This window comes from Boleophthalmus pectinirostris, unplaced genomic scaffold (genome assembly GCF_026225935.1).
Source record: "Boleophthalmus pectinirostris isolate CB_2022bp ecotype Guang Dong unplaced genomic scaffold, ASM2622593v1 HiC_scaffold_4, whole genome shotgun sequence".
NCBI lineage: Eukaryota > Metazoa > Chordata > Actinopteri > Gobiiformes > Gobiidae > Boleophthalmus > Boleophthalmus pectinirostris.
The window spans coordinates 31,061,239-31,079,128 of NW_026571353.1; the positions used below are offsets into that span (position 1 = coordinate 31,061,239).

Here is a 17,890-nt window from a genome sequence, read left to right on the forward strand (position 1 = left end):
GGTCCTGGTTTAGGCCATGTTCAGTTCTGGTTTAATCCTGGTTCAGTTCTGGTTTAGTCCTGGTTCAGTTCTGGTTTAGGCCTCGTTTAGTCCTGGTTTAGGCCTGGTTTAGTCCTTTTTTCATCCTGGTTTAGTCCTGGTTTAGGCCATGTTCAGTTCTGGTTTAATCCTGGTTCAGTTCTGGTTTAGTCCTGGTTCAGACTTTGTTCAGACTTGATTCAGACCTGGTTTAGCTTGAATGAAATTTGACACTCTCATTTTATTCCTAACACTGACCACGCTGCCTGCATGGATTTATAAAGCATTTTCTTGTCAGGAAGTGTGTGTTAGCATGCCAGTTGTTGTAAGAATTGCTTATAAACTCATTGTGGTGAATAATTAAGATATTCGGAAAGCATAAGGCAAGTGAGGAATAACTTTGGACCAAGGCCATGTTTTAAGACAGTGACAATCAAGTACAGGGTCTTTAATCTGAGCTTCAAAAAAATTTCTACCAATCTGTGTATATTTTTCAGTTCCACAAACTTTTTAAATGTATGTTTTCAAAATCAATGGAATTTAGCAGATGTAATTACCTTCTTGAAAAGTTTCGGGTGCTAAGGTGTAGTTAAATTATGTGAACAAGTTAATTACAAACCCTAAATGTTGTTTGTGGAAATAAATTCACATATCTCCATGGAGACAAGCAGGTGAGGCCAAGTGGAGATGGGACTCCGCTCACGGAAAGAATGCATGTTTTTCAAGTTATTTCTGAGTAATAACACCACCAAAACAACACACGTATATCAGCAAAAATATCAAATACCCCACAATGTTTTTACATAGAAAATAGATAAATAAAAAAAGCAATAACTGAGTCTGTATCTGTTCAAATATTCCCAAAAAGGTTTTTAGTTAAATCCCTGCTACTGGTAAATCAGATTTGTTGCTTTCATTGTTGTGAATATGAAAGTGCCCTAGGGTAGAATAAAAGAGTTCCATTAAAACTAGAAGTTTAATAATGACAAAGCTTACCTGATTTTTTCCCCATGTATTTGATAAAAAATGTGTCTTACCTCACTACAGAGATAAAGAGATTGTAAAAGCAGCTCCCAAGGTCAAAATAAGTCTGCTGTTTACTGTCTGCACCTAATCATTTGGTGCAGGTGTGTGGTTAGTAGAGCTGAAGTCAAGACCGCACTAAGTGAGACCAAGACCTGTCCGAGACCACAGGGTCCCGAGACCGAGACAAGACCTAGACCTCTGAGGGTCAAGACCAAGACAAGACCGAGACTTTTAAAGGTTGAGACCGAGAAAAGACCAAGACCACGGCCCATTGAGACCAAATCAAGACTGTCTTTGTAATTTATGACATTTATTTGTATTTTAGAGTTATTTTGGCACATGTGTACAGTGTTGGGGAGTAACAGATTACATGTACCGGAGTTACGTAATCAGAGTACAAATTATGAGTAACTGTATTCAGTTACAGTTACTGTTTCAGTGAGTGGTATTTGGATTACAGTTACTTTGTTGAAATAAATGGATTACATGGTGGTATTTTCCTGTTTTCACATTTTGGGCTATATCCCCAGGTCTAAACTAGATCTAAAATAGTCCAGGTCTAAATCAGGACTAAAAACCAGGGTCTAAAAGATCTAAACCAGGTCTAAACCAGGACTAAACCAGGACTAAACCAGGTCTAAAACCAGGTCTAAAACAAGGTCTAAACCAGGACTAAACCAGGTCTAAAACAGGACTAAAACAGGATTTAACAGGACTGCTGCATGGACCTTCTCATCTTCTAATTAATATATTTTTAATTTGGTTCAGTAAAGTCTGGGCTTTTTATTTTCTTTTATCAGACAAAACATCTTATGTGAAGATTTCCTCATCTTTGCTTCTCTACAGCAAATCAAGTAATCCAAAGTATTCAGATTACATTACTCACTTTAAGTAATTTAATGGATTACGTTACAAACTACATTTTGGGGTATGTAATCTGTAATCTGTAGGGGAATACATTTTAAAAGTAAACTTCCTAACACTGCATATGTATCGATGTTTTTATGAATCTATCTCCATTTTATCTGATTAATCATCTGATTTAATCTTAAAATAAGACAAGAAAACTGTACTGCACTTAAAAAATCTGCACCCCTTTTTTGGACCCTCACCCACAGTTTAACAACCCTTTCTTTAAGAAAGTGTGTAGGCTTTTTAAACCTGTTTTCCTAACTGGAGCTACAATGTCTTAATGTTTTTGTAGTGATATTGAGCAGCCTCTGCACATTTCCCAAACCAAGCGTACATCGTTAACTTTACCAAGACGTTTGGAAAGATGCAATGACAACTTCCGGTGAGCTCTGGTTGCAGTAGTAAATCTGACAAAATGTAAGAAAAATTAGAAAATGGTCCAGTTTTCTTCATCTCTATGTCATCGTAGCGTTTCCGTTATGTTCGGCAAATCAACAATTACAACCATACTTCAGTTTTTATCATTTCCCCACTGACACACAACTCCAAGCGCACTGGGTACATGCGATTAGAAGAGATGAGGGCGACAAACATCAGATTATTCCAAACAGCACATAGGTATGCAGTCTTCATTTTACCGCTTTTATCACAGCTGGTCGGCGAGCCCAGTGTCGGGAACTACACCTGAAGTTGTCATTGCATCTTTCCAAACATCTTCCTGGTTTGTGACGTAGGCGTGAATAGAGCCTATTCCAATCATTTGTTAGTTGTGATGGAACTGAAACTTTTGCAGAGCAGTGATATAATAGTACACAGCAAATACAAAAATTTGGCCAAGTTAGGGTTACTTGAATTAAGAAGAAGACAGTTTTATCATGATTTGAGTAAATTTCACTTGACAAGTAAAGTGATCTTGTCCAGGCTGACACCACCTAGTGCCTCCACTCAATTTCATTTCTCTCCAGTGGCTAGGTCAGGAATCAGAATATACTAGATGGTTTGCAAGAACCCCGCGCACTGGCCAATCCGCGAAGAGCTGTGAAGCCATGACGTCAAACTCAATCGTCTGTCTCGGCCCCTTTTGTAGTACAGCACAACAGTAAACAAAGCGGTCGAGATGATGTAGACGAAGACATACATTCTGTGTTGGCAACGATTCCCGAGATCGAGGTTTTAAAGCCGGAACAAAGAGAATGTTTGGTGAATTTTATCGAGAGGAAAGACGTTATTGCCCTTCTTCCTATGGGATTTGGAGCATTACATATGTCACGACCAAATAGCAGCGACTGGTTAAATAAAAAAAGTACCCGCCTACAGTTGAGCGAATGAATCCTAATGCTGCTAGGTCAGACAGTGGACAGTTGAAGTGAACCCGGCTGATGAATCAGGCTAAAGTGACCTACCAATGGAACAAGACTTTTTGTGGTTAAACTCTAGCTGCATTTAAAATAAGAAACCAAATCTAATGTTGACTGAATTAAGAAAAGCACACTTCCACACCAGGTTATTTTACTTGTCAAGTGTAATCTACTCAAATAAAGTCAGATTTTCTTAACTGAAGTCATTTTAACTTGCCTACATGTTGCTTTTTCGCAGTGTATCTCTACCGTCTAGCTCGTTTCCAGTTTCTTGTACGACCACTGCGCTGAAAAGTCCTTCAACACCGTTTTGATCTTCAGACAAAGTGCTCCTCTGTCATACCTTCCATGTTTTAAAGGGCGCACTGTTGTCATCCTCCCCTTTAAAAGCACACATTTGCACACAACTTCAGCTCGCCATCTCCGCGCGTAAAGACCTTGTCAAGCAGTTCCGCACATTGTCAACTGGCCATTCAAACTGCACCGAGTTGTCAGAAAGCTCTCCTCCTCAGCTCTTAGTCAACAAACATAAACTTTGATCTGTTTTTTGCCTGCTGTCTGGCCTAGGGCTGCCCATTTCCAGCCCCTATACTCCAGCGCGCTTTATGGGAATGGCCATTTTTATATTGTGCAGAAATGAATTCGGGGGGACTAATAAAAAACTTACATGACCCGGCCAGCAAGTAGAGAATATATATGAAGGCAGCTCTCCACAAGTCATCCTCCATTTCTCAAGCTAAACCAATGACAGCATGATCGAGATGAGGAGCTGGCATTAAATCAGTGTGCACTCCCGAAGCGCGCATTAAATAATAAATAAAAGATCGTCAAGGCTGCAGTGAGGGAGGTTGTTTACAGCGACGGAAAACAAGATGGCGGCGGATAGAAATGTGGACCTCAGACATGGGTTCGTAAGTCCAGAGAGAAGGGTTAAGTTATCGGTTATCGTGATATTATCGATTATCGTGAGAGTTTGCCCAGACATCAGTTTGATTTTAGTCCTATTTTGAAACCGATATGTGGTACCGATATTTTTTTCCGCACTGTCCTACTGTTTCTTTGCATCAGATTTGTCTTTCAGAGCAAACAATAACTAAAATTATGGTTGGTCCCCTCATTAAAAACATTAACATTACTTTTTAACAATATCCAGATTTTTCGGTAAGATATTTTCACTATTTGCATCTCACGGTACAATATTTACTGCGATCTTTTGTAGAGACTAACAAAATTGTGAATATGCAACTTTTTACTTTTAAAAATGCCTTGACAAGCCCTTGGTTCTGTCATAAACCAAAGAGTTAAGATTTAAAAGTGCTTATAAGAGTTACTTCATTATGTAAACTAACTGGACTGAAACAGAGCAAAGCATCATGGTCTATGTAGTTCCCTCTGTTTCTTTTAGTTATTGCTGCATTATAACAACGCATTTAAGCAAAGAGATTTGAGATTTGACATAATACTGTGATGGCCCACGATATTACTGAGAAACTTTTGACCAGAGGTGGGGACTTGCAAGTCGTGACTTGGACTCGAGTCGGAGTTGAGTCAGTATTTTTAGGACTTGAGACTTGACTTGATAAAATGGACTAAGACTTGGGACTCGACTTGGACTTGAAGGTCAGTGATTTGGGACTTGACTTGGACTTGAGACCTGTGACCTAAGAAGACTTGAGAAGCACTTTTAAATCTGAATTCTTTCTATTCTGATCATGATTCACACTAAGATCTTGTCAAGACATTTAAGAGGAAAAAATAACATTTCTACAACTCTTACATATACTCAAATCTAAGCTATATTTGGTACTTTGGTTTAAAGACTTGAAATGACTTGAAGCTCAAAGCAGACGACTTGGACTTGACTTGGACTTGACTTGGACGTATGGACCAGTGACTCGAGACTCGACTTGGACTTGACTGTATTTGACTTGGGACTTGACTCAGACTTGACGTCAAAAACTTGAGACTTACTTGAGACTTGCAAAACAATGACTTGATCACCACCTCTGCTTTTGACGATACAATATCATGATATTCCAGTTATTGTTACATCCCTGCTTTTAGGCCTCTTTTTTCTGTTTCCTGGGAACTCATACCTTGGCACCCTTTCACTTTTTCTACCCATCTTCTTTGCCTTCTCAATCTGGCATCTCTAACTTCATTTCCATGTCATCCATTAACTGCCCTTCTGTTCCTCTAATCTGAGTAGTTCTTCACCGTTCCCGAAGAGACACCAAACATCTTGAGAGATCTGCCATCTCTAATATAGAGCATTCAAACAGGCTCAAGCTCGCAAAGTAAAATCTGGACAAATTAAGCTTTTCAAATTGGCTTAAAAAGTGCAACAAAATATGTCTCCCGACCCCATCCAACCATATCCATCCTCTTACACAAACTAACTTCACATCCTCTTTTACAACATCCTTAAATCTACACTAAGTCAGGAGTCTCCAACCTGTAGCTCGGGAGTTACCAGTAGCTTCAAAGTAGCTCTCCAAAGGATTTCTGAATCATACAAATTGTGCTGAATAACTAAAATTGCATTAATTACCATGGTAAATATATCATTTTAAAGTGTAATTTGGATGAACTAATAAATGTCTAATGGTTTATGTATTAAAAGCATTTAACAGCACCCCATCTAAGGCTCACAGTGGCTCTTAGATACACATATATATATATACTGAATATACAGAATATGTACACTACCGGTCAAAAGTTTAGAACACTACACTTTTTCCAGTTTTTTACTGTTTACTGTTGACCAAAACATACTCTAAACTTTTGATTGAAGAAAATAGCCACCTTTGGCAGATACAACAGCTGAACACACTCGTGGCTCGTTCTTTTTACAATAGAAATCAAATATTTTTCAGAAAGTTTTTCCCAAGTCTATTGCAGAAGTTCCCATAAATGTGTGGCACTTGTAGGTTTCTTGGGTTTCTGTCCAGTTCATCCCAAACCAGCTCGATGGGGTTGAAGTCTGGAGACTGTGCTGGACACTCCATGATTTCAAGCTTGTTCTTTTTTTCCTGAGGGAGTTTTGTCAGAGCTTGGACTTGTGTTTTGTTATATTTTATCATCAGGAACTCGGACTCACTGCAGCACTTCAAATCACTTCTAAAAACTCGCCTGTTCAATCTGGCATTCCTTCCATGATTCCCCCACTTTCTACAGTGTTACTTTTTATTTGTTTGTAAAGTGTCTTTGAGTGCCCCAGAAAGCACTATATAAGTCCCATGTATTTCTTTCTTTATTTATTTATTTACCTTTGTACCATTTCAAGCTCTTCAGTGGACTTGCACGACTTGAACTGCAATAAATAACTGGAAAAATTTGGGTGTGCTAAAACTTTTGACCGGCAGTGTACATACTGAATTTCTTAGTAAAAATGAGTAGTTGTCTGGCATTTTCATTTTGTAAAGGTACTTCACCAGAGGAAAAAAGGTTGGAAACTCCTGATCCATACCTCCTGTCTCCTGAAAACAAACTCAGCGTCCTTCTAACTTTTGAAAACGAAACTGGGACCAATTAACAATTCAAAACCAATTATTATAGTATCTTTGGTCCTCAAAATGGCCGCGACAACATGAAACTGAAACCCATGCATAACTTAACCAAATTCCTCTTGATTTTTTGATTTTTTTCCACAGATGAAAGACAAGAAATACACTTATAAAATATGGAAATGTGTCTGTGTCGACTGCATTAAAGCCGTCAGCTCTCCATATGTGTGCAGTGAATAATAGATGGCGTCAGGGGAGGCTGTTTGCTGTTGTTTGCGGTGTTACCTCTGAGAGAAGATGTCTCGGTACGGGCTCCCGTGCTGCATAGCGATGCCATATCCGCGGTCTGGAGCGTTGTTACTGACGGTGTAGAAGGAGCAGTCTTCGTCGTTGTTGGCAACGTACTCCAAGACTGCGGAGTCCCACACGAAGCCGAAGCGACCGTACTTCACCTGGAAAGGAAAGAAAACAATGTGTGAAATAAACATGGAAACATGAAAAATGCATGGTTGAGAATTTGAATAACCATGTTCTGGAAAAATAAAATGAAAAAGTTTGGCCATAGGCTGGTAAAGTGTCTCCGTTGTTGCCCTCTGCTGGCAACAGTGGGAAGTGAAGCATGTTGAAAAGTTTAGGAGCAGCACGGTTATTTGGAAGTTGACTTGAAAGTATTTTTTCTTGTGAAGGAAGGACAGGATTGATTTTAATTGTCTTTATAGAGTTGTTAAACCATAGTTTCAACTCACACCAATATTTCACATCTTTATGTAAAATGTGCATTATATTATAAACATTTGTATAACTACATGCATTTTATATTAGTCATGATTTCTGAGAATTATGTGCCTGAAATAAACAATTGAATGAACCTTTTCTAATGAACACTCTGCCACTCGGATGTTCCATGATAGTGATAAACTGATCTATCTCCATGGAGACAAGCTGACATCACCAGGTCAAGTTACAGGTTAGATCTGTGGAGTGGTAAAAACATTTGGACTTCGATCATGTGTCTTTCACCCTCTTGCTGGCAACAGTGGGGAGTGAATCATGTTAAAATGGCTTAAGAGCAACAGGGTTATTTGCAACTTGACTTTTGTAGGAGTTTTCAGTTTGTCCAAAAAAAGAGTAGAAGTAAAAGGCTGGAGCCCAACTGGATGTCTTAAGCAGGAGAAGTTTATTTTCCATCAATAATTCAGGCCTGGGGGGACTTGAAAAGTCAACATAGTATGATTTCAGAAAGTGAACATAGTATGATCTTTGAGTGTTCAAGCCCCTTCGGGCCCGGATTATTGATGGTAAATAAACTTCTCCTGCTTAAGACGTCCAGTTGGTCTCCAGCTTTGGAAAACTGAAAACTTCTACCACATTGACGTCAGTGTAATCTTTATTGTGAATTTTCTGAACTTAGATTTTTATTTTTTTTTTATTGTCTTTATAGAGTCTTAAAGCTGCAACTAATACCAAAAACAATATGTGTATGAGTATAAGTACATGTATTTTACTCATGATTTCTGAGCATTCCTTGCCACAAAATTGAATGAAAATTTTCTAATGAAGGGTCTAGTACTTGGATGTTCCATTATACCGGTCAGATCTGTGGAGCGGTAAAAAGGTTTGGACTCAGATTATGTGTCTTTCGCCCTCTGCTGGCAACAGCGGGGGGTGACACATGTAGAAATGGCTAAAGAGCTCCAATCTTTTGTAACTTGAGTTGAATAGATTTTTGCTGTGAGTTGTTTTTGTGAGTTGTGAGGAGTTAGGCAAGAGATTATGTGTTGGAGACCTTTTTAATTGTCTTTACAGCGTCTTAAAAGAGAGTTTGCAACTAATAAAAAACTTTTGAGAATGGTGATAATAAATAATGGCAGCCCGCTGATCTTTGCAGCAGAATTGCAGGAGCCCTTTCATTTGAAACACCACTCAATTCAGATCTATTGTTTGAATTTTAATGTCCACTATATAAAAACTCATAAGCCAGGAGCGTCTGCTGCACTTTCTGACCTAATCTTTATTTGACATTCTTATATTTATTATTTCTCACTACAGTATTACGCAACAGTACAATTCTTTGTCCCGAACAACTGACACAAAACTCAGGTGTGAAATATCAAAAAACTCAGGTGTGAAATATCAGCGTTACTGAGACACACAGACAAACAGTACTGTATTTAAAGCTGCACTGTGAGTCCATCAAATGCTTTTCTCCATGGAGATCTTCATGGAGACCAAACCAGACAGCTCAGATCTGTGGAGAGGCAACTCTGCTCACAATCAGAATGCCTGTTTTTCTTGATATTTTCGAACTATGAAATCAAATGTAATTGAACAAATGTAAGGTAGAGCTGTTTAAAGTCAGACAGTGGAACATTCCAGCCAGCACAATGGTTTATCTATATAGAAACAAGCAGGTGACAGACCCCCAACCAAAAAGTTACACAGTGCACCTATAAGTATGATTTGAGAAACACATTTTTGCTGCACAATTTGAAATTTTCTGTCTTTTACAAATGGAATGAAATACACATTTGTAATGAATATAAACAAATATCAAACACACGGGCGCACACATTAGAAGAGGGGTGTCAAACTCAAACTCACAGAGGGCAAAATTAAAAACTGTGACAAAGTCGTGGGCCAACTAAATATTTATTGAAATATTTCAACAACTTCTTCTTTCGAGATATGAAATGTTAAACCTTTTCTTACTAAAATAAATGTTTAATAACAGTTTTGCTTAAAGGACTGGACAAAAGTTAGTTTGGTTGCAGGGTGTGAGGTTTAATTAGCATAGCAATCCTGTTATTATGCTAATTAGACCCCACACCCTGCACAGGTCAATAGGCCGAACTAACAAACAGAAACTGTAAACAAGTAGGTGTGTTAGTTTCAGTTAGTTAGCTCCTCCCTGCAGATATCAGGAAGTGTCCACCAGCATTCTGACCAGAACTGAAGAAGCTCTCCATGGATTCTACCTGAATGACTGAGGGATTCTTCACACAAGTTTTGAGTTTGAAACATTAAATCCAGAACAAGCAAAATATTAAAAAATAACAACATTTAAAATAAATAATGTCTCTATAGTCTATCTGTAACCAGCGAGCCAGCTTTAATACAGAGTATTTGATATGATGAGCCAAATATAAATATATTGTGGGCCAAGTTTGGCCCCCGGGCCTGAGTTTGACATGTCTGCACTAGAACACCAGACTAAAAATCTCGTAAGAGGCTCACACGTGCTACTTAGGTCTGCAGAAATTATAACTGATAGCTAATGGAGGTCAATGAAATAAAAACACTAAATTAAACTACTGTACCACTTAACCTGTATGCTTTTAACTGTATGTTTTAATAATATTTAACTTGTTTATGCTGTTTTAAGGCGACCTTGAGTGTCCAGAAAGGCGCCTATTAAATAAAATGTATTATCGTTATTATGACTTGTACATATACTACAGATATATAATTATGACTCATGTGACACCAGTCTGTTGCTATTTTTGCTACTTATTTAGAATTTATTATTACCATTTATATGTTTTTCTTTGTTATTATAATATCTTGCGATGTGTGAGCTGCTGCGTCCAAGTAATTTCCCTTGTGGATCAGTAAAGCTCATCTAAGTCTAAGTCTAAGAAACAGATAGTGTATTATAAAACTGTTCATATAGTCTTTTCAATTTAACCTCATTGCATGTAAGTTCATTTTTGATCCTATAGTCAAACTTTTCACAACAATACCGATAAAGAAAAGATTAAACCAGGTCTGTAACAGAACTATTCCAGGTCTAATCTGGGACTAAACCAGGTCTAAAAGTGGATTTACACCATTTCCGCTCTAATTCTAAACAAGAAATTAGCCAAAGATGGAAAAAAGTAGCACCACAATCTGAGAAACACTAGTCCAATATTTCATACAAAGCATTTATTCTGATGGAAATATGGAGATAACGACAGATTTTTTTCACAATATACCACTTTTATTAGAACTTCCTGTGTTCGACTGTACCTCTCACTCAAACCGTGCGAGCTTTGTTGTCGTCCGATTCTGATTTGCTCGCACCTATGTCCTTGTTATGGACAGCCGCATGTGCCGTGGAGTGCTTTTTGAAATTTATCTGCTATAACTCAAAAGGAGTAGTTAAAAAGCTGTCACCTGCGCTCTTAATTCATACTAAACATATTTATATTTCTCCAGGTGTTGAAAAATGTGGAACAAACAGCTCACAAGTCAGATGTCGGCGGTCACCTTGAAGCACAAATCAGTCAGGCAGCAGAGTTTAATGAACATGAGTCACTGTTATGAACTTGGTGCATCATTAACTTAGCGTTTGAGAGGCAACAATGCACTTTTCCAATCGTCTTTTGATAGGGCAAGTTCTGAGGAGGATGTGAGCTCAAATAAGTCATTCTTGGTCATTACGCTCAAAAGTCATTCTTCTCTCAAAAGTCTTAGAGGTCTGCGTGTAGTTCTGGTCTGTCCTTGTGTTTCATTTTCTGACTTTAAAATGGAAAATGGAAACATTGTAAGCAAGATAACTTGATTTCTGTAGCACTTTTGATCAACAAAAGAGTTTCCAAAGTGCTGCACGTATAAAGAAAAACATGAAAAACAACAAAAAAAGTAAAAAAAACCCAAAACACTAAAACCAGTAGTCAAATAAAAGCAAACCCATAAAAGCAATAAATAAATACATAAAATTAGTGATGGGCAAATGAGACGGAGCTCCGGAGCACGTCTCGTTCTTTCTGAAACAAATCTGCTCTGAAGCACTGCCTCGGAGCTCAGCGAATGTTCCACTCTGTGATTGGTTCAGAGTGCTTCAGAGTGTTCAGCGCACTTCCGTGGTTTGACAAGCGCTAAACTGCTACAGTATAAAAGATGCACCAATATTTCTTAAAAATGTTGGGTAGTGAGGAGTATTGTGTGACGTTAGTGGTGATTTTGGTGACTTTTGGCGACTTTTGGCATTTGTTTCATTTTCGATGGCATCTACAAGTGAAAAAAAAAGTGATCCATGGTTTGGGATCACTTTGATCTAATTCCACCTAACAAGGTCACCTATTTTCTTATTTACAGCATGTTATTTATGTTGCTCTTTACATATTATTTTAAATCATCATTATTGTTGTTGTTGTTAGGTACGGTGTCGCTCTGCACACAAGTATCGTCTTACACTAACAATACTTCATCGACCCTGAGACACCTGCGTGACAATGGTTACATTTGTCCACTAGAGGTCAGTGTTTCTCCGAGGCCTCAGACACGTCGAACCATTTGAGACAATATTGCGACTGAAGTGTCAGTGCTTCACGAGGCTCCATTCGCCCATCACTAAATAAAATCAATAAAACGATATACAAATTGAAATAAAATCAATATGAAAAAGAGTGTTTTAAGTTGTCTGGGATTCAGAATACAGGCTTCTCTGGCAGGCAACTCTGAACTCTAAATTACATTTTATTTGTAAATCAGAAGTGATCTCGTTGAGCAGAGGAGGTGGCGACTAAATCAGTCAGTATAAAAATACAGAGCAATATCAGTCTGGATTTCCAGGAGTGGTTTCATCCATGTTTTCTGAGAATTCTGTTTCAAAAGAACTGCTGTTGGAAATACACTAAAGCAGCTCATTTAACAATGCACGGTGTCTTTTCTGATGGAAATACCACCAGCTGCTGTTTTCATAGATATTGATTGCTTTACCGAGAATGCTCCACGGTCGCATTAAATTGCATTAAATCACCAGGGCAAGTTGCAGTTCATATATATGGAGCGATGACCCTGCTCACAGCAAGGGCGTAGGTTTGGTCTCAGCTTTAGTGTGGACATTATCAGCTAAACCCCCATGAAATTAATTATATAATATTGTTTACTTTTCGTATGATGCACACCGCAAAAAACAAACAGCACATCTTTATAAGAAAGGGTAAAATGTGAGAAGTTCTGTATATGTTTTATGAATTCTTTCCAAAAACACAGAGTCTGGCCAGATCCAAAATAAGTGAGAGGTGGTTTCATTTTTCAGTTCACAAAATGTACAGTTTGTGTCCATTGTCCTTCTAAGATGATTCTTTAGCGGATAACAGCGATGTAGAAGTTTGTAGCAGATTTCCCTTTGCTTGTTGGTGATGAGATATTTGTGAGTTAATGTCCAAACATTTTTCGACGGAGCTTGTGGTGATAGTCGCTCTTTTTCCGCAGCGACTCATTATAAGACAAGTTTAATTGAAGATGAAGCCCAGTGAGTTCCTTTTGAAAGGTTTTTCAAAGTTTAGTGAGCAGCTTCTTCACTCACGCCTGCTCAAGCCGCCATCTTCAGGTGCGGCCCTGTCCTGCCGCTTCCCCAGTTTAGGCTCCTGGCTCCACTAATGACATCACTCTGTTACAGCCAATGAAACAGTAGCAGGAGTAACCCTGTCGTCATATCACTGAATACATCTCAGAACATCTAATAAACAAAATGTGAACTAAAACGTGTTCAATTAATACTATTGAGTCTGGAAAAATATATAATATATATAATTTTAGTTTATTAAAATAAAATGGCAAATATTGGTAGAGACTATTTGGTTTCCCTGAATATTGGTTGTGGTCAAGGTATTTATTCATCAACAAAGCACATGTAAATGAATAATAGCCAGACGGATACATTTAAAGCCATACTGGGGAACATTTCAGGCTAAGCAATTACATCTCAATGGAGACATCATGAAGAATCTGGTGCAATCCCCCGACTAGAAAAGTTACAACCTTTAATCATTCCCCGGACTTCAAAATAGTGAGCTGTTTTGTTTGTTACTGAAAAGGTCTGATTTCTGTATTTTTGACAATGCAGTAAACATATTCAAATCAAATACAGATTCAACTGATAACATTATTCACACTTACAAAACCATACTGCATGATGCAAAAGTTATTCGTGTTTACATTTTATTTTTTGCAAGTAAAATACAGCTCTTCACTTTTGGTTAGCAGATATATGGCTGTGCACTCTGTATTTTGGAGCTGAGGGCACCTGAATTTTAAACCAGCATTTTACAACTATGGTATTTAAAGACGCACAATGTCACTTTTCTGGTAAAAATGAGTTTGGTTTGTCAGGAAAACTCCACAATATGGCATTTATTATATCTCTCCTATATTTAATGATTACATTTATTTATTGATAGCTGTAAAATACATTGAGAAACATGCATTCTCACTGTGAGCGCCATCGCCTCTCCACAGATCTGACCTGTAACTTGGCCTGAAGACACTGCCTGCTTGTCTCCCAGAAGTTTCTACATGTTTAATGCCCTATTGTGGATCACTGATGTTGAGTACGGTAAAACTAATTTACCCTGGCGGGACAATAAAGAACTTGAACTTGAAAGCAATAACATCTCCACGGAGACAATAAAGTGTCCCCTTCTTCCAGAAATATTATTTAGTGCACCTTTAAAGGGATCGTATTGCGCTCGTTTCTGATCTACACTACCGGTCAAAAGTTTTAGAACACCCTAATTTTTCCAGTTATTTATCGCAAATTCAGGTCGTGCAAGTCCAATGAAGAGCTTGAAATGGTACAAAGATAAGTACTGAACAGACAAAGATAAAAGATAACAAAACACAAGTCCAAGCTCTGCCAAAACTACCTCAGGAAAAAGGAACAAGTTGGTAAAGCTTGAAAACATGAAGTGTCCAGCACAGTCTCCAGACTTAGGCTACATTCAGACTGCAGGGATTAATGCCCAATTCGGATTTTTTTGTGAAATCCGATGTTTTTGCGAGGTCGTTCACATTTCCAATTAAATGTGACTTGTATGTGATCTCCAGTGTGAACATTAAACGTCCCGAAAGTGTCCCGCATGCGCACTGGAGACACGACGACATCAACCGCAGCGAGCGTGCTCTGTGTTTACGGAAGTTGTCCAAACATGGAGACGAGCATTGAGCACCTGGTGATTTTAAAGTTCCTCTCGTACCGGAGCCAGAACATGAACAATTTACTTGTTTTAAGGAGTAGATTGAGAAGGAGAAGGACGAGGGTTTTGGCCGTGGTGTTTTGTGGGGCAGCGGCAGCAACGTCCATTGCAATGAACGTGTGGATGTGGAGACGTAGTCAAGAGTGGTGAGTGGTGATGTGCTTCGCTTCAGTGATACGGAGTTCATTAACAATTTTCGCCTACTTCAGCGCAGAATAGTGACGTTTGTGGCTTGTTGATAACGTGTATAACGTGGCCGTTCAGACTGAAGTCACCAGCTCAGTGGGGTTTAACTGGACAGAAGAGTGAAAGCCAAACAACCAACAAGTGCCACACATTTATGGGAACTTCTGCAACAGACTTGGGAAGAACTTTAAGAATATTTGACTTCTAATGTAGAAAGAAAAATCCATGAGTGTGTTCAGCTGTTACATCTCCCAGAGGTGGACACTTTCATGAATTACAAGTTTAGAATACGTTTTGGTCAACAGTAAACAGCAAAAACTGGAAAAAGTGTGGTGTTTTAAAACTTTTGACCGACTGTGTATGTTATAATGTTGTTCCCTGATCAAAAACCGACCTAGAGTTGTGTTTCTGATTCATTCACACATATTTAACACCCAAAATCCTGCATATTTCGGCTGAGTTCTTCTCTCAAACAGATACAAATTAGAGTCATTTGGATCATTTCAGCCTTGGAATCTGCTGAACTTAAGGTAAAAGGTAGAGGTTAACATGAAAACTACTGCTTCATGACAACCCAAGCACGTGCCAATGAAACAAAACGCAACTCCAGGTACGTTTTTGATGAGATAACAGCATTATAACATGGCTCGAAGCTCACAAGAGTCAATTTTGTGTAATGTAGGATCTTTAAAATAGAGAATAACCCTCATAAACCCCACTCTCACCCAATAAAACAGTCAGAAAATAAGGATGTCTGTACGCATCACTGTCGATTTCCTTGGGCATCTCAGCTTGCTGTTGTTTTAGCTCCTATTTCGCTTTTACAAGTTTACACTCACATTCCTGCAAGTGCACACAAATTGACTGAGTATAAGTAATGGTGGTCTACAAGACACAGGAAATGCATTATTCAAGAGGTCTGTCTGACAAAAAAGAACGGAGCATCTCGACTCTCTACAACACAAAATTGTACCAACTATTTTTCCCATTTTCGTTTTTTCTCGCTGTTTTTACGAGGTTACCCCAACCCCATCTGAATATTTGACCCGAGCTGATGCAATGCAATGACATAAGTGCTTATAAAAGTAGGGAAAAAAAATAGCCCAAACATTTTCGATGAGTGTGTTCTGAAATTGTCTAAACACAAATTCCTCCTAGTGTTAAACCACCACTGAACAATGACCATTAAAAAGTTATTTCGCCTGCTACTTTTTTTGTTTTTATCTTCAAATCGTGAGCTAACAGTCTGCAATCATGTACAACTTTACGGCCCCTCCGAGCCCTCTACCGCTTTCATTCGCAGGTATATTTTTTTGTAATAAAAATGCGAAAAAGTGCTAAAATTACAGCTTTTGTTGCAACTTTGTTTGAGAACTCTGGGAGAATAAAATGAAAAGATTTAGATGCACACAAACAACTCCATGACCAAGGTTGCGTAAAGGTAATTAATAGCAGGTATTTTCGATTTGTGCCACGCCAAATTCACACACATGAAGCATTAGTGGAGCCAAACTGAATTCTAATAACCGCTGCTGCTTGTTTTTTTTTAGATTTATTTATTTTTTCCGCTTGTGTGAAATTCGTGATCGCAAAATTAAAGTCATCATGAAGCCACCCTTGTCACTTCCACTGCGTACGCTCCTCTCTCATTTCCAGAGAAGTTTAGAGGAGGTGATCGAGTAAATGTAATTTGTACTTCTGTGCAGAGCGTCTTATTTCACAGATTGAAAAATAAAATGTTTTACAACAAGAGTCAGGAGTCAGGGATCATTTGTAGCTTTTCAGCGACCGGCTCAAAACACGTGGAATGTCATAGCAACTGTAAATTATTGTAAAATCTGACACTGCAACTGATTTTATTTTTTCTCGTTTCATTTTCTCATTATATAGCACATGTATTGGGTTAAAGCACCGTGTAATTTTCTGGAAGTGGCACGATTCGATGGAAATACAAACTTAAAATCGTACTTCAGAACATCCTCCAAGAAGACATATCAGTTTAAAGCTATACTGTGGAATATTGTAACCAAAGGAACAACTCTCCAACACAGTCCTGCATCGGGTCAACAGGTTCGGGCAAATAGTTGCTGAAGCAGGCGGGTTTTAATGTTCTGGAATTTTGCGAGTAGTAGTTATTGTAGTAGTAGTAGTTGTAGTAATTACACATGAGCGGGTCAGGACTAATCTTGGACTTGAGACAGAGAGAGAGAGAACCCCAAGCCCGTGGAGCAGGGTGTCCGTATTTTAAGCGCTGTTTTAAGTCCTGGTTTAGTCCTTTTATGTTTTAGGTTTAGTCCTGGTTTTAGTCCTGTTTTAGTCCTGTTTTAGTCCTGTTTTAGTGCTGTTTTAGTCCTGTTTTAGTCCTGGTTTAGTCCTAGGTTTTAGTCTGGTTTAGTCCTGTTTTAGTTTTAGTCCTGTTTTAGTTGTTTTAGTCCTGTTTTAGTCCTGTTTTAGTTTAGTCCTGTTTTAGTCCTGTTTTAGTCCTGGTTTAGTGCTGTTTTAGTCCTGTTTTAGTCCTGGTTTAGTCCTGGTTTAGTGCTGTTTTAGTCCTGTTTTATTCCTAGTTCAGTCCTGGTTTAGTCCTCTTGGTTCAATCCTGGAATCAGTCCTAGGTTAGTTCTGGGTTCGTCCTGGGTTAGTCCCAGTTTAATCCTGGTTCAATCTGTGGAGTGTGTGGCACAAACGTCTGGTATCTTGATCAATATTTCTTCTGCTCAATAAATAATGCCTGAGAAGTGATGTTGGATTTTTGACAGTTGAGTTGCGTCTGTGATTTCGTGTTCGTAATGAATAAAGAGTAGCCGTTATATTTCATTTCGTGATTGTAATTCTTGAAGTCGTAACTTTTCAGTTCGTATTCGGGTGGAATGTTAAAGTGTCCGGGCGGGTGCGGATTTAACTTTCATATAATCACGGGTTA

The 17,890-nt window shown here is 38.4% G+C and overlaps 1 protein-coding gene across 1 annotated transcript in view; it reads right to left on the minus strand.

Moving 5' to 3' along the window:
• The window catches only part of grid2 (glutamate receptor, ionotropic, delta 2), a 1,594,008-nt gene that overhangs the window by 123,285 nt on the left and 1,452,833 nt on the right, over positions 1 to 17,890 (minus strand). Inside the window, exon 14 of the mRNA XM_055161426.1 lies at positions 7,106 to 7,272. Within this exon, the coding sequence (XP_055017401.1) occupies positions 7,106 to 7,272 (167 nt within the window). The remainder of the gene's footprint in view (positions 1 to 7,105; positions 7,273 to 17,890) is intronic.